Genomic DNA, 21,030 nt, shown 5'->3' with positions numbered 1-21,030 from the left:
GCTAAAACCTCTATAGTAGATTTCTCGTTGCCTTCTAGCCTTGTGGCCGTTTATCTTGCGTTCTCTCTAGTCCCAAAATTGTATATTTAGTCTATAGTCTAATCAGACCTTCCTCGCCTTTTGTTTTTTTTCTGCGAGCGTTTTCTGTTGTTTCCTTATTTCTTCCCTGGTCCTTATTTGACCAGCGTTTTTTGTTACTGTTTCCCTGTCGGGCTCTTTCTGTTCGTTATTAAAGACTTTTTGTGTTCATACAAAATCTTTTCGTGTCTGCTTTACCTGGGGCTCCACCTCGGTATCTTGTTGTGCACGAGGCGATCTTTCATCGCCTCGGGCACAACGTGACAGTTTTGGATTCCAGAAATGCAGGCTCAGACAAAGTGCAAAAACAAAAATATTTATTGCAGAAAAGTACAGGCTGAAATCGCTGGCCACAAGGAGCCAGGAAAAGCAAAGAAACATTTCATCAAACAAAAGGCAAAGTACAAGGGAACAGCGAGAAGAAGTCCAATTACGCCAAACCAAAGATCAGGATCAATAAAAAAGCGATCATGAATATACTTCCAAAGTTCAACGGCAAAACGAGAGCGAAAGGTCGAGGATACAACAGCGAGCAAAGTCGGAGGGCGACGCCCTTCGCTCAAACACAATCAAAACCAGACAGAGCATGACACTTTCCGGCAGGGCTGTCGCTCAACCTCTCGAGACGGCAAACCTGCAGCGCCTCTGCTGGCCGCGGCCAAGTAGTGCACCCCGGTGGCCATTTCCATCTGTGGCACTGATCGAGCGATCGATCCAAAATGTTCGGACGAGGAGCGCTATGGTTCACGTGACTTTCTGATCAATTCGCGCTTTGGCAGAGTTGTTTGCTCAAGCGAAAGCGGTGATGGAAGAATCGTTGTCGCGCTCTCGACCTTGGCTCCGTGGGCTCCCTCTCGGGGTGTGCCAAAGAATCACTTAATTCATAACTTATGAGGATAAAGTTGACATTTCAAACTGCAAATCCAATCAAACAAGAATGCAGAGATGCCGTCGAAACCATCGAGCACATTTTTGGAGGACCATAAAATCCCATTCAATCGTGACCTTGACGACATTCAGTTCTTGAATTCGTCAATTAATTGCTCCAAAAAAAAAAAATCATTTCCACATGAAATCACAAACCCACAAAAACCAGAAACCTTTGAGCGCTACTTAACAGAAGCAAAATCACACTCATGGTCCGCTTGAAAAAGAAAAACTTCTGCGTTTTCAAAGGCGGTGTAATGAGAACGTGCTCAGCGGGCCCACTTCTCTTGTTCTTGGCGTCTGAAGGGAGAAGAGCCGAAGCAAAGCGTGAACGAGAATCCACATCAAGATGGCCGAGAGCATTTCCACATTCCAAAGCCGGCGCAGGAGCGAACTCACCGTGCGATGGCCGCCGCGTCTCACTCGGCAAGGGGCTCGGAAACGGTGGAAACGGCTGAGGAAGTGCAACGGCAGAGTGAGATGTGAAGCGAAACGAGTCACGCTGGCGCCAAAGGATTTGAGACGTTCACTGCCGAATGACTTTTGCGGCGCTGTCCCATCTACTTGCGTCTTTTTATTCTACAACTGTTGCCGTGTCTGCACCGGACAGTACACGGTGTCATTTTGCGTATTCTTTATCCTCTGTGTCGAAACAACTCATATGAGTGACGTACCGATAACCGCAAAGGATTTGCGTCTGACTTAAACCGTCCAAGATGGCCGACGCTCAGTGGCCGTCAATCAGCGGTGAGACCAAACAAAAACCAACATGTTCTCCCTTCAAAAATCGATTTCATGATCTCATGACTGCGTGCATGTATGTATGATTTTTTTGAAATATGACACCTGACAACCATTGTTGTTGCCTTTTTAGCCGGAAAGGCATTTCCGTTTATTTCATTGGACGATTTGTGACGCGAGTGGTTTCGGTTACGAGCGCGGCCACTCAACAAATTCAACTCACATGAAAGGCTCCGATGTTGTTTTTTTTTTTTTTTTTTGGTGGACAGCGAGAGCTTCTCACGGCGCTTCTCACATCAACATTCACGTGCGCATCGTTACGGAGCCGACTCTTCCCTTTGGCGGCAACGGCCTAAATCGGACCTTGGTGGAACTGCCCCGTTTATTGTGGCTCAAAGGAAACAGAAAATGTTTTACTTACGCGCTGCAGAGTATCGGGCTGGAAGGAAAGAGAGAGAAAGTTTTAGGAAGACGGACTTTTTGCCACAAGTTCTCTTTGGATCTTCCCGACAGACCAGATCTTGGCGTCCCTCACCTTGTCTGTTCCGGCGACGCTTGGCAAGGACCGCCGCCACCCCCGCCGCCAGCACAGCCAGGACCCCCGACGTGACAGCGATGGCCACCACCCTCTTGACTCGCTCTTCTTCTTTTCACGTGGCAACAAAGATGTGGGCCGCGAAGAGAAGCACGCGAAGGGCTCGTCACGACACCGTTGGCGAGAGTCAGTCCGAGGTGACGCGACCATTCAAGCGGCTCACCTGCGTCGCGCGCGTTGCTCAGGATGTTTTTGTCGTCCAACTCGACGACGATGGCTTCCTCGACGCCGGCCAGCCGGAACACACATTCGTACTTGGCCTCCGCGTCGGGCGCCGCCTCCACTTTCAGGTGGACCGCGGTCTGGAAGGTTCCGTCGTGGTTGGGCAGCGTCTGGCCCATCTCCACGTCCTCGTACAGCTGCTCGCCGTCCTTCCTCCAGAAAAGATCCCATACGGGGGGGTAGAAACCCGTCGCCAAGCAGGTGACCGGAGAGGAAGGCGTCTTCTGGAGGAGAAACACCGTCGGAAGCTCTGCGGCGAGGAGGGAGAGAACGACTTAGGGGGGGCAAAGACGGCGAGAGAACACGTGGGAGGAGCAAAGATGGAGAGAAAGTGCGAGAAGAACTTTGCAAGCAGAAATGTGGGAGGAGAAATCGGGTGAGAGGAGGAAGTAGGGAGAGCAGGCGCAAGAGGATGACGCTCAGGGCAAAAGACGGCCGGAACGCGTCAGGATCAAGATGGAGGGAACGCGTGAGACGGTGAAGGAAACGGCAAGCCAGGACAACTTGGAAGCGCGCCGAGAAGGTGCGAGAAGACAACCGGCGGCGAGCATGTCCAGAGGGTGAAAGAAAGCGAGAGCGTGCGAGGACGATGGACAGATGAGAGGACGAGAGAGTGTGAGCGGCCACCGCACCTGTTCTCATCAGGAAGTCCCGCCCATTGCGCACGTACGTCTTCAAGTAAGCAGGACAAATCTCTGTGACGTATCTCTTCGTGTATTCTTTGAGGCCGTCCAATTGTTCCCACTTGTTCTTTGTGATGAACGCTTGTGGCTTGGCTGCGATCCATCTCATCGTTTTCAGCTCCAATGAGATGAAGTCTTCTCCGTCATACCTGTGCTGATCCCAACCATCCACCTCACCAGTCTCGTCATCCCATTCACAGCCGATCATCTGCTGGATCATGTGAACGCCTGAAAGTGTCACGCACACGATGAACAGAGAGAAGCCAGCAGCGACGTGCGTGTTTATGAGTCGGGGCACATCCGCCACGTTGTACGAGCGGAAAACGAACCTCCGGTTTGGTTGAAGCGCTCTTTAGCGATTTCAAGGTTGACTTTGAACGCCTGCTCATTGTCGAGACTGCCGTACAGCTCTCGCTGCCACAAGTCTGGATCCTCTGCTGCGATTTTGTTCACCCAGTCCAGCTTGGCTTTCGTTTTCCGGCTCTTGCTGTCAAACTGCAAAATCTGAACGCCGTCCACATACGCGACCTCCCAGTACTCTGGCAGATTTGCGATTTGAGAGGACGCTGTGGTGAAATAACGCAGCGTATGTAGCGCTGAAAGAAAGGACAAGAAAATGTTCTTCTTTTGCTTTCCGTTCGGCAGCCTCGCGCAACGCGTGGCTGACACGACTCCATCCGCTCTCGGGGCCTCGACACTCTGGACATGATTGACGCCACGTTTGATCGGAGCGCATTCTGACTCACAAAGCTTCTCTGTCATTTGACAAGCCCACACTCATCGTTTTCCCTTTTTGATTTCTTCAAAGATGTTGAATGCTCCTCACCGTTGGTTGAAACACACTTACAAAAGAAATCAAATGACCTGACATTGCACGATTGTCATTCATTTGAAAAATAATTCAAATCAGGGGACTAAGGTCCTGCATGATAACCCGCAACGACAAAAAAAAAACAGAAAGTTATCGACTACCCATGCATTAAATTCAATGTCGGCTACAAAGTGCGTTTTTCCGATGATGATGATTTTTAATCAATGCAATCATATCGGATCGAGATGAAAAGAGTTCACGTACTTTTCAACGGTGATTCTCAAAGTGTGACGTGATGAAAAGAAACACGACGTTCGAAATGAAATAGATCAGGGGTGAGGAAACTTTTTGGCTCGGGGCCACATTGACTTTTCAAATTTGACATGCGGGCCGGGTCAGCACAAGATACGGTACATAAAAAACAACAACAACAAAATCCAACCTGCATTTGTTGACGGTCCATATCAAACATGAACAGAACAAAGGCATTCAAGTCGGAATCTACTTTTTTTTCATGAGAAAAGTGTTGTTGATCACAGATTTCAGCCAGTGCATTGCTGCTTTCTAGTCACAAATCGTCTTTACGGTGTCCAATCTTTCCTGAGAGCTGAATTTCCATATGTGGGATACGACGATGGTACATTTCCTTGATGACCACGAAAGTATGTTCCCAACATAAACGTGTGACAACACACGCAACAAATTGCAACCACATGTTGCCCAAAAACTGTTTCTAACACGAAACTGCAGCATACAGTACAGGTATGTGAACCAAATATCTCAAAGTTCAGACGAGTTGCTGCAAAATGAGACGAGTCAGAGACCCGGTGGCTTTTCTTTCCACTCACTCGCTGTCTCAAACTTGATCAGCTGATGTCGTGCAACCAACTTTTAAAGCCAGCCACGGGACGCTTCAAAGTCCTCCATGGCCATTCCGCCACGCAGCTCGCATTCTCCCTAATTAGCGGTGCAGTTAGCGGAAGGTTTTTGCACCAAAACAGGTAAAGCATTCGAGCAAACGTTCATTGACTCGACTCTCCGTCGAGCCGCTCACAATTCACTCTATGAGCAGGGAAATTGGCAGAATTTCTTGTCGATTTGAGTCTTTGCGACTCCAAGCGTCTCCTGAATGTTTCGTATGATGTAACCCGCTTGGCTTGATCGGGTGCGTTTCACTTTCTATTCGTTGACGTGTCATGATCTACAGCAATGTCTTTTTCCAGCCAAGGCACATTTCTTTCGCTGAAAAAAATACCGCGGCACACCACTAGCTGAAATGTGAAAAAAAAAACGCTTATCTAAACAAGCGTTTTTTAACATTGAAGAATAACGTTATAACACCTTGATTAGGAATCAAATCTACATCAATCCAATATTTTATAGTCTTTCATATTTATTCTCACTCAGTGTTATAAAAGATTTGGATGACCACATATCTGATATCCTGGCAGCGTTTGACTCGAAGGGTCACGTATCGATTTAATAGATACATGTAATTACTAGAGCTGTCAGTTTAGCGCGTTTTTATTGGCATTAATTTAAATGAATTTTAACGGGATTAAACATTTTCTCGCGAGATTAACGCGGCACACGTCACAAGCGGATGTTACGTTGCTCGATAAATACACCAGAAACAAAACAACAAGCGCGCTGCAGAAGTCCACGCCCGTGTCTGTTTTGCCAGCCATGGCAGCGCGAGACACCGAAAACGGATACTTAAAGAGTTTATGAATGGAAAGTTTACTTTTAAAAAGTTGCCAGATTGCTCCACTGACAAGATCAAAGTTGTACAGGTATACGATGTATGCCACTGACGCGATTGTTACTTGTTTGGAACTATTTTGCGTGGAAGGTTACAGTGTTCCGTGTCCATATAAATAGAGCGGGTGGAGCTTCTCTGTGTTCGTCTGACAGTGACAGTGCACTGCTGTTGTAGCGACCTAGCGAAAATTAAACGTCCCCAGTGTTGTCTTCGAACCAAGTGTAGTCATCCGAAATGAGGTCTACACAAAAACCGTAGAGAGACTTCCGCGCAAGAAGGACCAACATAATCAACATAGCCCGACTGTGTTAGGGGGAGTGAAACCCCCCTCTTTCAGAATGGTTTGCCCCAGCAGCACGGGGGAAGTGCTTGCGCTTGTTTGTACGGCCGGCAGTTTTGAATACAGCGGCACATAACGAACACTGGTGTCCGGGGTCTCGTTATTCTCCAACAAACATACAGAAACAGACTGCTGTGTTCAAAGCAAATTTGAGAAAAACGAAGTATGCAACCATGGTTTAAATCCACTATAGGCTGAGTACTAGTTTACCTTAGATGTGCACTTTATAATGTTATATTGCTCTGTTTTGATTTCATTAAAAAAGCTGTTAAAGCAGCTGTTGTGTGACAAAATATTTTTTTCACTGTTGTTGATGGACAGTAATATTGTGTGAGAGATTATGTGTGAACAACTGCTCCAAGTGGAAAATGTTCATGTAAAATTAAAAATTGAAATTGCTATTTCAGTAAATATTTGGATTTGGCACATAGAAAACTGATTCATGATTCCAAGTTGATGAGAGCATTAAAATAGGGAAAAATTGGGACAAAAATGTAAAAGGAAATTCAGAAACGATGAAAAATGTGTGAGTAATCACGATTAATTTTTTAGGTCATTCGAGTTAATTATGACAGTTGCATTTTTAATTAGATTAATCGTTTGACAGCTCTGGTAATTACATATGTAAAACTTCCCTTCGAGTCAAATGCACGGTACGTTTTCAACTGTTGAAGTACATTTTTTGTTTTAACTTTCACGTCCAACACATTTGCATGAAAGCGTTCATTGAGTACGTCCATTTATTTATGTCCTTACGTTTAAGCGCCCTGTCAATCAAGCGGCGCATACCCTTTCAGTGGCTGACAATAATAGGAGTGTAGTTTTTCGAAATAAAAACGCTGCCCCGGGTTTCGTGAACATTTAGGCCGACCACATGACTCCATTTTCATGTCAGGCATTGTGGCGGTGCGGCGTGAGCTTCTGACTTTTTTTCTCCAAAGTTTGTAATTGACAAAACGTTTGAGAACTGCTGCTTCAAACCATTGCAACCGGAACACAATCAAAACTAAATACATAACGACATAAATTGTTGAAATGTAGTCACCGAATGATGAACTTTAACCCAAGCCCCTCCTTGTTGACCAGAACAAGAAATAAAAAACGACGGGTAGATTAACATGCAACGTTGAAGCTAATCTTTATCTGTTCGACGACTGACGCAGTATAACATTTCATGACCGTGGGTTCGCCTTTCCATATTTAATCGTTAACATATTTCTGCTGGTCAATGTTGAGGCAGCGCACACGCGAAGAGAATAAACGTTAACCTGTCGGTTCACAATCTTTCGCGCAATAAATAAATTGCCAACAAAGTGCACTTACCAGGCGTCACGTTGAGTGTTTGCAGAGCCGCAACAAAGAGGACGAGTAGATACATTCTCGGTATCCAAAGTTGTGTCGCAGAAGGACAAGGAGTTACAAGTTGCGGCTGTCTGTCACACGGGCGCACGCGAAATAATAGACGGACGCTTGGACCAGTTCGCATCCTGAACCAATTAGAATTCGGGCTACTAGTGACGTCACTCAGCCCTTTTTTTTCCCATTGCCAGAAAACATTTTCTGCCTGATTTTAAACGAAATTGCTTACGTCGTTTTGCGTACGTTGCTGAAACGACAGCAACTGTGTTTGTGTGTGTTAGAGGATTTCAAATGAGATGAAAAACAGTGTTTGTGGGATTTGTGCTGAAACAGCGACAAACTCCTGGTAATGAGGGGTAATTGCAACAAGGAAGCGCTCCTTTGCGTTTCTCTGAAATCACGTGACACTGCTGCGCGGTCCCATTGGCATCCGATTTCTATGACGTCATTCCGGTTGCTACACGTATGTTAACGTCGCTGACATATTGAATGTGGAAAAGTGAAGCACCGAGTGAAGCGTTATGACGTAATTAGGCTGAATTGTGCCTTTCCAAATAACTTCTTCCCTAAAATATAACACTCACACTGTGAAAGCAAAACTGTGACACAGTTATGCCTTCCTTTCTATGTAGTCGCTGCAGTGATGCCTTGAGATACGAGTGAGTCAATGTTGGGGGATACATATAACATTTGTGTGTGTGCGTGTGTGTGTGTGTGTGTGTGCGTGCGTGTGTGTGTGCGTGCGTGCGTGTGTGTATGAAATCAAACAGAAACCTGTCTCTTTGCATCCAGCCTGCTTTCAAAAACAAAGTGCATCTTCTTAGAACAGTTCAACTGCATTTCACAGTCCAACACATTTTCATTTAACATTTCATTAAAATACATTCAATAATTCAACAACTTGATGAGAAAAAAGAAGACATTTTCATGCAGCAACCCTCGTGGGTTTTTTACAATCCAACATGACACTAAGACCGACACTGACAGAAGAAAGCAATCCAAGGCACTCCTCAAATCTAACCTTGTATAGTACACCAAAAATAGAAACCAATTTTGAGCGTTGAAAAAATATGATTGCACCAATCACCTATGTGAAGAATAAAGAACATTTGTTTTCAAATCCAAGCTCTCCTACGTTCTGACACCTGGAGAAAGCAGAGCACAGCAAATGCACAAAACCATGTTACTGAAACCCTCTCCAGAAACCCAAGATCTCGCGGCGTCCATGTGAGCTAACTCATCCTGTGACGCTCCGAAACGGGCTCAGTCAAAACTTGGAAACAACATCTGAATCAGGCGATGGCTGAGGGAGCAAAACACAATGTGAGATTGTTGGAGGGGCAGTCACGCGCATGAAGGAAGTACATTTGCTCAAAGAAGGTACTCTCAGCTGAATGGATCTTGCAAAGATGTAAAATAAATCCTCACGCTCTTTGGCCTTTAAAATTAATTTCGGGTTGTCACTGTATTACACAGTAAGGTACCACCTCATACGGGTGACCTGACTTCAGAATTTTCAATTCAGTATGGTATTGCAAAAAGTAGACCACTTTATTCCTTATAAACAGTAGAACGTGTAAAACAACTTATTTAAGCCCTTTCACAATTGGATTTTGTGCAAAGAATATGTAAACAATTTGGCACCTGAGACTCACAGCTGTTGCTGTATGTAGTGTAAACACAAACAGACTACTCACTGAGTGTCTTATATGAAATATCCATCTCCATAGGACAGAAAAAAAAACTGAAACAATGTGGCAGTCACAGCCTCAAAGCTGTTGTGTGTATTGTAGCGTACACAAACCACTCTCACTGAGTGTCAAAATGAAATGTCCAAAAGAGTCATCCATATATAGTATTTCCTTGCGCGGTCACAGTGAGCTGCAAGGGGACCCCCAAAATAAGAGGCAATTTTTTTCTGATCCTGACCTGGTTTGCCAAGAGTTTCTCCGGTGTCCAATGAGGAACTGGACGGGGAGGTGCGGGGAGGGTGCGGGAAACTTGTCGGTGATGTGGTGCCATCGTTTTAAGTGGTCTGCATATTTGTGGTGCTGCGTTGTATGGCTTCGTAGTGCGACATTCTTTGCAAATTACGGAGCTTTTATCGAGCTTTCCGTCTTTCTTTTCGAAGCCGTAGTATTTCCAAACATAAGATCTGAATGTTGCGGAAGCATTAAATACAGTAGTTTCCTCGCTGCTGCTTGCGCGAACTTCCATAGTGTTTCGCTAGTTGTGTTCTCGACTGTATGTGACACACGGCCACCGTCCGTATTCAACACAAAACGCAAAACAATGATGGTGCATTCATTGCGCCTAGGAAAGGGGAGATAAGTGACGTTTAACATGAATAAAACGGCGCTTGAATCGGATTTTACCGATACCCACCAATGCATCGCGATTAATCTCGATTTCACCCGTCAATCGCGTCGTACCCAGTGAATGAGCCGATGCACTCGCATCGCGCACGTGCGCATCGATGTATCGATTAATACCGATTATTATCCACACCCTTAATAGGAAGGTGTTTTTAGACGAAAAAAGCGACCATGTATAGTAAGGTGTTTTTAGACGAAAAAAAAAGACCATGTATTGTAAGGCGTTTTTAGATGAAAAAAACGACCATGAATAGTAAGGCGTTTTTAGAGGAAAAAAACGACCATGTATTGTGGGCGTTTTTAGACGAAAAAAACGACCATGTATAGTAAGGCGTTTTTAGACGAAAAAAACGACCATGTATAGTAAGGCGTTTTTAGACGAAAAAAAACGAACATGTATTGTAAGGCGTTTTTAGATGAAAAAAAAACGACCATGTATTGTAAGGCGTTTTTAGACGAAAAAAACGACCATGTATAGTAAGGCGTTTTTAGACGAAAAAAACGACCATGTATAGTATTTTGTTTTTAGATGAAAAAAAAACGACCATGTATTGTAAGGCGTTTTTAGATGAAAAAAAAACCGACCATGTATAGTAAGGCGTTTTTAGACGAAAAAAACCGACCATGTATAGTAAGGCGTTTTTAGACGAAAAAAACCGACCATGTATTGTAAGGCGTTTTTAGATGAAAAAAAAAACGACCATGTATAGTAAGGCGTTTATAGACGAAAAAAAACGACCATGTATAGTAAGGCGTTTTTAGACGAAAAAAACCGACCATGTATTGTAAGGCGTTTTTAGATGAAAAAAAAAACGACCATGTATAGTAAGGCGATTTTAGACGAAAAAAACGACCATGTATTAAGGCGTTTTTAGATGAAAAAACCCGACCATGTATAGTAAGGCGTTTTTAGACGAAAAAAAACGACCATGTATTGTAAGGCGTTTTTAGATGAAAAAAAAACCTGACCATGTATAGTAAGGCGTTTTTAAATGAAAAAAAACCGACCATGTATTGTAAGGCGTTTTTAGCTGAAAAAAAACGACCATGTATAGTAAGGCGTTTTTAGCCGAAACAAACGACCATGTATTGTAAGGCGTTTTTAGATGAAAAAAAAAACGACCATGTATAGTAAGGCATTTTTAGACAAAAAAAACCGACCATGTATAGTAAGGCGTTTTTAGATGAAAAAAAAACGACCATGTATAGTAAGTCGTTTTTAGATGAAAAAAACGACCATGTATTGTAAGGCGTTTTTACATTAAAAAAATGAAGTATAGTAAGGCGTTTTTAGACCAAAAAAATAACCACGTACTGTGAGGTGTTTTTAGATGAGAAAAAACGACCATGTATAGTAAGGCGTTTTTAGATGAAAAAAACGACCATGTATTGTAAGGCGTTTTTAGATGAAAAAAACGACCATGTATAGTAAGGCGTTTTTAGACGAAAAAAAAACGAACATGTATTGTAAGGCGTTTTTAGATGAAAAAAACCGACCATGTATAGTAAGGCGTTTTTAGACGAGACAAACGACCATGTATAGTAAGGCGTTTTTAGTCGAAAAAAACGACCATGTATAGTAAGGCGTTTTTAGACGAAAAAAAACGACCATGTATTAAGGCGTTTTTAGATGAAAAAAAAACGACCATGTATTGTAAGGTGTTTTTAGACGAAAAAAACGACCATGTATTGTAAGGCGTTTTTAGATGAAAAAAAACCCGACCATGTATAGTAAGGCTGTATCTACCCCGGTCAAGGTTGACGCCTCGTACTGATGTCCAAAACGTTTATTCATGGAACACCGTGAAAACTAAAACACATTTCGAACAACAATCAAATTATAATATCTTGAACAGGACATTAAATAAATAACACAAATGACATACCGTGTGCACCTTGGTAAACCGAAAGTAGATCAAATAATAAATCACGTAGATCACACGGTATCGTAGTTCTCTGACTCTCTCTCTCTCCGTCTCCCGTTGTCTTCTCGATCTTTCTCTCATTCCTCGCTATACACGGCACTTGACCCGGAAGTGATTTTTAACAAACATTCCGGATAACATATTCAGAGGATTTAAGGAAAAAACAAATATGAAAGTTCACATAGAAATATGAAATACTTTAGCTAAACAACAAGCCTAAAATAAATTATTTTTTTGTTGTCATGGCAACCAACAACTCAGTCTTGGCGCCAGTTACACTCCCACCAAATTACTGTTGGAGTAACATTTGTAAATGAAAAATACTTTACACCCTTGAAAATAATCAACAGTAATTTCACCCTTGTTCTGATGTGTCCTTAAACGAGACAAATTTAATGTCATTCAAACAAACAATGGAATTTACATATTCCAAAAATTGACCTATTCTAGATTGAATATTTGACACCTTAACTTACAGCATCTGATGCTTTCTCCCTAGTTGCCTTCAACTAGAACCACTAACTTCTGTACGGCTCTTTGAACGACGGAAGGCTTATTGAGGCGCTCTCCCTTTCTCCCTAACTTTCGTTCTCCTATCTGTACGGTTACTTTTCGCACCAGTCCGTCATCATCTTGATTTGCTTCAATAACCTTAGCAAGTTTCCATTCGTTGCGAGGGACATCATCCTCTTTGATGATCACAACATCACCAACTACCAGGTTGCGCCTTGGTGTAAGCCATCGTTGCCTCAGGGTAAGGTTTGCAAGGTATTCCTTCCTCCACCTGTGCCAGAATTGTTCGGAAAGATATTGAATCGTTCTCCACCGTTTTTTGGCGTAGAGATCTTCCTGGATAAACTTGCCAGGTGGGGGTAGTGGTAAAGAAGACTTCATTGTAATCAAATGATTTGGCGTGAGAGGTTCCAAACTTGTGGGATCACTGATGTTGTCAACAGTTAAGGGCCGGTTGTTTACAATGGACATAGCTTCATAAAAGAAAGTCCTTAGGGAAGAGTCATTTAACCTTCCAGCGCTTTGGGCCAAGACCGTGCTCAGTACACTTCTCACCGTCCTGATTTGACATTCCCATACCCCGCCAGTGTGACTAGAGTGTGGCGTGTTCATCTGAAAATCACATTGTTTGTCTGCAAGGTAGGAGGCCAATCTTTCTTGATTTAATTCTTTTAGCGCCTTTGCCATCTCATTTCTTGCTCCCACAAAATTAGTGCCTTGATCAGATCTTATATGTCTAACGGCTCCACGGATAGCTACAAAGCATCTCAAGGCATTGATGAAGGCATCGGTTGTCATATCTTCAAGCATTTCAATATGCACTGCCCTGGAGCACAGACACGTGAAGAGCAGGCCATACCGTTTTTGCTCCTTCCTTCCCTGTTTGGTGTGGAAGGGGCCGAAGCAGTCCATACCACAGTAAGCGAATGGTGGTGTTGCATCAACACGGTCACTGGGTAAGTCTGCCATCCGCTGTTCCTCTGGTGGTGCGCGAATTCTTCTACGTTGTACACACCGTCTGATGCGTTGAGCTACAGCTTTACTTCCACCAACAATCCAAAATCCATTACTCCGTAACTCATTGAGAGTTTGTCCTCTGCCTTGATGTTGTATTTTGTTGTGATGATGACTAATAATGAGGTTTCTGAGAGCACCGTCTTTAGGGAGTATTACTGGTTGTTTTAATTCAAGCGACACAGCTGCTTTTCTTAGTCTTCCTCCTACTCTCAATATGCCGTCTTGAAGGCACGGGTCAAGCTGATAAAGTTGATGGTTACAAGGCAGTTTTCCTGATTTCTCGCTAAGCATGCTCATCTCCTTTTGGAAGACATCCTTTTGTGTCAGTTTAACAAGGGTCAGTGTAGCTTGCCTTTTTTCTTCTACGTTTACAGGTTTTGTGGTTTTGATTCTCTTGGCTAGCCGTTGGATGCGAGCAATGACGTTAAATGCTGTTGCCCATTTTGAAATCCGTGACAGAAGCTCTTGAATGTCAAATTGCCTTACAGCTTCTGTCTTTAACACTTGTACAATCCTCACCTCCGGATCTCCCACCAGTAGCTCAGGTGTCACCTCGTTTATGGCTATATCTCTCTCCCATAAAAACCTTGGACCGGTGAGCCAATTTGAGTTGATGAGACCTGTCACGTTCAGGCCTCTGGAGGCATGGTCTGCAGGGTTGTCTACTTTCTCTGCATCACCATCTTTAATGATGCCCTCCATAAACTTCAGATAGTCACCTTTGAACTTGTGATCTCTGTCCAACTTCCTTTTCAGTTGTTTCAGTCGTGCCAAAGCCAGGACCTTATTGTTTGGGAGGTGAGGTCGTGCTTTGAAAGGAAGTGGCATTTCGAGGTGACCGTGTTCATTTAGTTGGAAGCCTCCTTTTAATATTTGCAGAAAGAGAATGTCATCTTGAGATATGCTTTTTTCACCTGCTTTTGTGTCTGCAAAATCAGACTCAAGGGCTTTAATGATGGCTGATGGTGTTACAGGTGGTAACTCTTTGACAGATACTCGAAGACAAAGTCCAGTCACATCGCCTGCATTTACGCATTGTGCTACTCCTCCCACAATACTCCAGCCAAGATCGGTTTTGACAGCGTAAGGCTCGTAGTCACCTCCAGTAATGACCTCTCTTGGAATCAAGGCTCGGGAGCAGTCATAGCCAATCAATAATCCAACGCCACAATCCATTGGTGGGGGTATCTCTTGAGTTATGTTAACAAGATGTTTCCATGAAGTGGCTGTTTTGCGGGTAGGAATATGTGTCCGGTCAAGAGGAATAAAGTCTCTTGTGTAGGCCGGAGGTTGGTCAATTGAAATATTTGAGGAAAATCCTCTTACTTTAAGTCCACAAACTCTTTCGCTTTTTATCACTGAGTCCTTTCCCATCATCGTGGAGAGTTTCAGTTTAACTGGGTCCATGTCTACCTTAAGCTTTGCGCACAACTCTTGATCAACAAACGTGTGGCTACTTTGTGTGTCCAACAGCGCATAAGCTAGGGTCTCTGTCTCAGGTGCGTTAGGTGCTGAGATCCAGACGGGCACAATCATTGATGTACTCACAACATCACTTCCCTTGACACAACAAGATAGTGAGGATGTGATTTCTTCAGTGGTGTTCTGTGCTGAGGGTGTCTCCGTTGGAGAACGATCTTCATGTAATGCGGTTGGATGACTCTTTAGGCATACTCCACACATGGCTCTATTTCTACATGCCTTAGAATTGTGACCCTTTCTCAGGCATGCAAAACATAGCTTATTTTCATAGATGTATTTTCTCTTTTCCTCTGAAGACATTTTCATAAGCTTCTTACATTTATGTATATAGTGTTCTTCTCCACAGCATAAACATATGCCTGGATTTTCGGCATCTCGTAAATCGTTTTCATTGGGGTCTTGATCGGCTGTAGAGGTTTGCGGATCTTGGATCCTCACCTTTGTAGCAAATGTGTTTGCTTTTGATTGCCTACCTCCCTTTACTGTCATCTCAGTAGATTGTCTTAATGCGTATAGAGACGACACCGGATTACAAGCGATGCGTGCCTCTTTAGATATAAATGTTGCAAAGTTATGGAAACTTGGATAGTCTTTACCTTCATCTAGCTGCTCTGTGACATGACGGTTCCACCTGGATGTCACCCAATCTGGTAGTTCCACCAGCATTTTCTGGTTCTCCTCACAGTCGTTCAAAACTTGCAGACCCTTTATGTAAGGCATAGCGTTGCTACAAGTTTGTAGGAAATCGCTGAATTCTCTCAATTTGAAATATTCCCTCCCACCAATCTTTGGCCATCCGTTGAGTTTTTCTCTGAAAGCCCTCTGCACAATGAAGGAATTACCATATCTGGTGTTGAGTCGATCCCATGCTTGCTGATAGGCTTCTTCATCTCTTCTATAAAAACTGCCTTCAAGAGAAGATTTTGCCTCCCCTGCTATGTACTTTTGTAAATAAAACAACCTATCTGCAGGGTTTGAGCATCGCCTCTCTATCAGCGCTTTGAAGCTTGTACTCCACTCTATAAAGTTCAGAGGATCACCTGAGAATACTGTAGGCTCTGGGTTTGGAAGGCGACTGAGTGCTAATGATTCCTGTAATATCTGAACCAAGGTTGTCTCATTTTGTACAGTTTGCTGTTCGTGACGTGGGGCATGGTGAGAAGAAGGAAATGCAACATTCTCTTTGGTGTGTACGGGGCTGCTCGTACCATTCCTTTCCTTAATTTCCTCTTCTTCATATACACTTAACTGTGCCTTAATTACTTCCATGTCTCTCTGATTTTCAAGTTTTTTCAACTGCTGACGTTGAGCTTCAATAGCCTCTTCCATGTTAATCTCAGCTTCTTTCGCAGCCAGAAGAGCAGCCATTTCGGCCCGCTTAACTGAAATGCTTGGTGATTCGGACGGGTGCCCGGAAGGCTTGGCACTGGGTGCTGTAACTATGGAGGCGGTGGAACCATATATGGACCTGGCATATTCGTTATCTAGCAGCATGTGTAATTTTGCGTTTTCTGCCACAGCATCAAAATCTTCTTCATATTCTGTTAGACGGATTCTCATTACTTGCAGTAAGTCTGCTGTTGCCGCTGCACATGAATCAACTTTTCGCCGTAATTCTTGACTTGGTGTTGTCCGGCTTCGGACACTGTCGTATATTTCTTTCATCTCACCCTCTAGCTTCTCAACTTCATCCATCATGTCGTACATGTCTTGCTCAGGGCACCATTGTTTTAACTTTCTTCGGGTTTCTCTAACATGACTTTTCCATTTCTCATAAGTTACATTCAACTTGCCTTCCTTTTGAATGAACTCTTTCTCCTTTAGTTCCTGCATTTTAGGTGTCAAATGTCTTAAACGAGAGGATTTTCTTATTTTTGCCTCAGCCTCCCTTTCCACATTTTCATGCTCTTGCATCTCATCACACCGACTGTCACTATATTGAGACATTTTTGGAGCTTTCAAACTTCAGAACCTGAGTTTTACAGAGCAATAATAACAATGATGCGCTTGTCAAACATTCAACAGATATTTTCACACATTCAAGAACTCACATTCATTAGTTCTCATTTATGATAATCTTCGCCTATGTTCTATCCATCTACTTTGTGAGCTACTGGAAGCTGTATAGGCCTTTGCCAACTCTGGTTAATGTCCACCGAAACCTTTAGCTGCTACAGGATGAGAAGCACCGTCGCGCGTTGAAATCTTGCCTTACTGCCGGTTGAGGAGCGACGATGCATGCTGAGGCCTGTAGCTTGCTGCGGGTTGAGTGCGACGACGTTCGAAGTAGCTCGTGGATAGCTGCGTGGCACGCGGGTCGAGTGCGACGACGCTCGATGTAGCTCGTAGCTTGCTACGTGATGTGCGCCGAAGCCGATAGCTTAGCTTGCCGTGGGGGAAGCACCTGCGCGCCGAAGCCTCCAGAAGGATGGATGAGGACACGTTTTCACTGTATCTACCCCGGTCAAGGATGACGCCTCGTACTGATGTCCAAAACGTTTATTCATGGAACACCGTGAAAACTAAAACACATTTCGAACAACAATCAAAATTATAATATCTTGAACAGGACATTAAATAAATAACACAAATGACATACCGTGTGCACCTTGGTAAACCGAAAGTAGATCAAATAACGATAAATCACGTAGATCACACGGTACCGTAGTTCTCTGACTCTCTCTCTCTCTGTCTCCCGTTGTCTTCTCGATCTTTCGCTCATTCCTCGCTATACACGGCACTTGACCCGGAAGTGATTATTAACAAACATTCCGAATAACATATTCAGAGGATTTAAGGAAAAACAAATATGAAAGTTCACATAGAAATATGAGATACTTTAGCTAAACAACAAGCCTAAAATAAATTATTTTTTGTTGTTGTCATGGCAACCAACAACTCGGTCTTGGCGCCAGTTACATGAACCTTACTTAGATGCTTGTAGTGAAGGCTCCCTTGTTTAACAAATGTAGCACTGTCACTTTAAGAGCCACACTAGATCAAAACACGCGGGAACATATGCGGCGTGTGAGAATCAGACCAGTAAGGGTGACATGCACGTAAAGGAGGGTAGTCGCTGAACTGTGCCCACTGCTTGTCCCAACTTGATACGCGCATGATCGTCATCGTAACCCTGGCGATCTTCAGAGCACAATATCTGGAGTGGTTTGGTTTGGAGTTTGAAATCTACCACTAGTGAGTCGTGTGAACAGCTGTACAGCAGAGGAGATCATTTGTGTTTGTCCACGTGCTTTGGACACACCCAACGCACCGGAACATAACGACAAGACACTGCTGTTGTCTATTGTGGCGTAATTGTCTGTAATCTGTGAAATGATTTTCTTTGATCTCTTGGATCCCTTTTCGACCTCTTTTAAAATTCAGTTCTGGTCGCCTCCCCTTTGCCTTCCCGTCTCCCTCTCTGAGCACGGCAGCTGAGCCACTGCGAAACCTCGCTTCAGACACGTGGAAAGAGAGAGAGAGAAAATGACAAATCGACGTTTCGACGGATGGAGTAGAAGAAAGTTGATTGCTATTTGCGCAAGTCACAAACGTGTCACGAAGAACAGGTTGACCAAGGCTTTCTGTCAGCTTCTTCAGAACCAAAGTGAATCATGTTTTGGATTCCAGAAATGCAGGCTCAGACAAAGTGCAAAAACAAAAATATTTATTGCAGAAAAGTACAGGCTGAAATCGCTGGCCACAAGGAGCCAGGAAAAGCAAACAAACAAACATTTCATCAAACAAAAGCAAAGTACAAGGGAACAGCGAGAAGAAGTCCAATTACGCCAAACCAAAGATCAGGATCAATAAAAAAGCGATCATGAATATACTTCCAAAGTTCAACGGCAAAACGAGAGCGAAAGGTCGAGGATACAACAGCGAGCAAAGTCGGAGGGCGACGCCCTTCGCTCAAACACAATCAAAACCAGACAGAGCATGACACTTTCCGGCAGGGCTGTCGCTCAACCTCTCGAGACGGCAAATCTGCAGCGCCCCTGCTGGCCGCGGCCAAGTAGTGCACCCCGGTGGCCATTTCCATCTGTGGCACGAGTCGAATGATCGATCCAAAATGTTCGGACGAGGAGCGCAATTGTTCACGTGACTTTCTGATCAATGCGCGCTTTGGCAGAGTTGTTTGCTCAAGCGAAAGCGGTGATGGAAGAATCGTTGTCGTGCTCTCGACCTTGGCTCCGTGGGCTCCCTCTCGGGGTGTGCCAAAGAATCACTTAATTCATAACTTATGACGATAAAGTTGACATTTCAAACCGCAAATCGAGCACATTTTGGGAGGACCATAAAATCCCCTTCAATCGTGACCTTGACGACATTCAGTTCTTGAATTCGTCAATTGATTGCTCCAAAAAAAAAAATCATTTCCACATGAAATCACAAACCCACAAAAACCAGAAACCTTTGAGCGCTACTTAACAGAAGCAAAATCACACTCATGGTCCGCTTGAAAAAGAAAAAAAAAAACTTCTGCGTTTTCAAAGGCGGTGTAGTGAGAACGTGCTGAGCGGGCCCACTTGTGTTCTTGGCGTCTGAAGGGAGAAGAGCCGAAGCAAAGCGTGAACGAGAATCCACATCAAGATGGCCGAGAGCATTTCCACATTCCAAAGCCGGCGCGGGAGCGAACTCACCGTGCGATGGCCGCCGCGTCTCACTCGGCAAGGGGCTCGGAAACGGTGGAAACGGCTGAGGAAGTGCAACGGCAGAGTGAGATGTGAAGCGAAACGAGTCACGCTGGCGCCAAAGGATTTGAGACGTTCACTGCCGAATGACTTTTGCGGCGCTGTCCCATCTACTTGCGTCTTTTTATTCTACAACTGTTGCCGTGTCCGCACTGGACAGTACACGGTGTCATTTTGCGTATTCTTTATCCTCTGTGTCGAAACAACTCATATGAGTGACGTACCGATAACCGCAAAGGATTTGCGTCTGACTTAAACCGTCCAAGATGGCCGACGCTCAGTGGCCGTCAATCAGCGGTGAGACCAAACAAAAACCAACATGTTCTCCCTTCAAAAATCGATTTCATGATCTCATGACTGCGTGCATGTATGTATGATTTTTTTGAAATATGACACCTGACAACCATTGTTGTTGCCTTTTTAGCCGGAAAGGCATTTCCGTTTATTTCATTGGACAAAATGATTTGTGACGCGAGTGGTTTCGGTTACCAGCGCGACCACTCAACAAATTCAACTCACATGAAAGGCTCCGATGTTTTTTTTTTTGGTGCACAGCGAGAGCTTCTCACGGCGCTTCCCACATCAACATTCACGTGCGCATCGTTACGGAGCCGACTCTTCCCGATTCACGCTTTGGCGGCAAAGGCCTAAATCGGACCTTGGTGGAACTGCCCCGTTTATTGTGGCTCAACGGAAACAGAAAATGTTTTACTTACGCGCTGCAGAGTAACGGGCTGGAAGGAAAGAGAGAGAAAGTTTTAGGAAGACGGACTTTTTGCCACAAGTTCTCTTTGGATCTTCCCGACAGACCAGATCTTGGCGTCCCTCACCTTGTCTGTTCCGGCGACGCCTGGCAAGGACCGCCGCCACCCCCGCCGCCAGCACAGCCAGGACCCCCGACGTGACAGCGATGGCCACCACCCTCTTGACTCGCTCTTCTTCTTTTCACGTGGCAACAAAGATGCGGGCCGCGAAGAGAAGCACGCGAAGGGCTCGTCACGACACCGTTGGCGAGAGTCAGTCCGAGGTGACGCGACCATTCAAGCGGCTCACCTGCGTCGCGCGCGTTGCTCAGGATGTTTTTGTCGTCCAACTCGACGACGATGGCTTCCTCGACGCCGGCCAGCCGGAACACACATTCGTACTTGGCCTCCGCGTCGGGCGCCGGCTCCACTTTCAGGTGGACCGCGGTCTGGAAGGTTCCGTCGTGGTTGGGCAGCGTCTGGCCCATCTCCACGTCCTCGTACAGCTGCTCGCCGTCCTTCCTCCAGAAAAGATCCCATACGGGGGGGTAGAAACCCGTCGCCAAGCAGGTGACCGGAGAGGAAGGCGTCTTCTGGAGGAGAAACACCGTCGGAAGCTCTGCGGCGAGGAGGGAGAGAACGACTTAGGGGGGGGGGGGCAAAGACAACGAGAGAACACGTGGGAGGAGCAAAGATGGAAAGTGCGAGAAGAACTTTGCAAGCAGAAATGTGGGAGGAGAAATCGGGTGAGAGGAGGAAGCAG

At 44.7% G+C, this 21,030-nt stretch overlaps 1 protein-coding gene and 2 long non-coding RNA genes across 28 annotated transcripts in view; 2 read left to right on the top strand and 1 right to left on the bottom strand.

Annotated features, from left to right (window-relative positions):
* LOC127604114 (H-2 class I histocompatibility antigen, D-D alpha chain-like) overlaps positions 1–21,030 on the bottom strand; it is a 190,500-nt gene that overhangs the window by 89,714 nt on the left and 79,756 nt on the right. For 2 of the 26 annotated variants that reach the window (XR_007963215.1, XR_007963211.1), the window contains 5 exons: positions 20,578–20,886; positions 20,335–20,465; positions 20,241–20,258; positions 19,151–19,528; positions 379–1,083 (listed from right to left, as the gene is read on the bottom strand). Coding sequence is in view for 21 of the 26 variants with exons in the window: in XM_052070990.1 (XP_051926950.1) it covers positions 12,314–16,777 (4,464 nt within the window). In the remaining 5 variants the exon portion in view is untranslated. Of the gene's footprint in view, positions 1–378; positions 1,306–1,404; positions 1,460–2,167; positions 2,186–2,257; positions 2,393–2,504; positions 2,814–3,195; positions 3,475–3,575; positions 3,843–7,482; positions 7,957–11,649; positions 19,069–19,150; positions 19,529–20,240; positions 20,259–20,330; positions 20,466–20,577; positions 20,887–21,030 lie in introns of those variants that run through there. The other 24 variants (XM_052070997.1, XM_052070995.1, XM_052070994.1 and 21 more) reach the window with 24 other exon arrangements.
* Positions 1–21,030, top strand: part of LOC127604305 (uncharacterized) — a 108,842-nt gene that overhangs the window by 87,797 nt on the left and 15 nt on the right. The window contains exon 2 of the long non-coding RNA XR_007963230.1: positions 2,765–2,939. This is a non-coding gene — a long non-coding RNA (uncharacterized LOC127604305). The remainder of the gene's footprint in view (positions 1–2,764; positions 2,940–21,030) is intronic.
* Positions 4,381–4,789, top strand: LOC127604362 (uncharacterized). The gene is made up of 2 exons (XR_007963296.1): positions 4,381–4,580; positions 4,721–4,789. It is a non-coding gene; the product is annotated as an uncharacterized LOC127604362 (long non-coding RNA).

Source organism: Hippocampus zosterae, chromosome 7 (assembly GCF_025434085.1).
Source record: "Hippocampus zosterae strain Florida chromosome 7, ASM2543408v3, whole genome shotgun sequence".
In the NCBI taxonomy this organism is placed as follows: Eukaryota; Metazoa; Chordata; class Actinopteri; order Syngnathiformes; family Syngnathidae; genus Hippocampus; species Hippocampus zosterae.
This window is presented reverse-complemented; position numbering and strand designations above follow the sequence as displayed.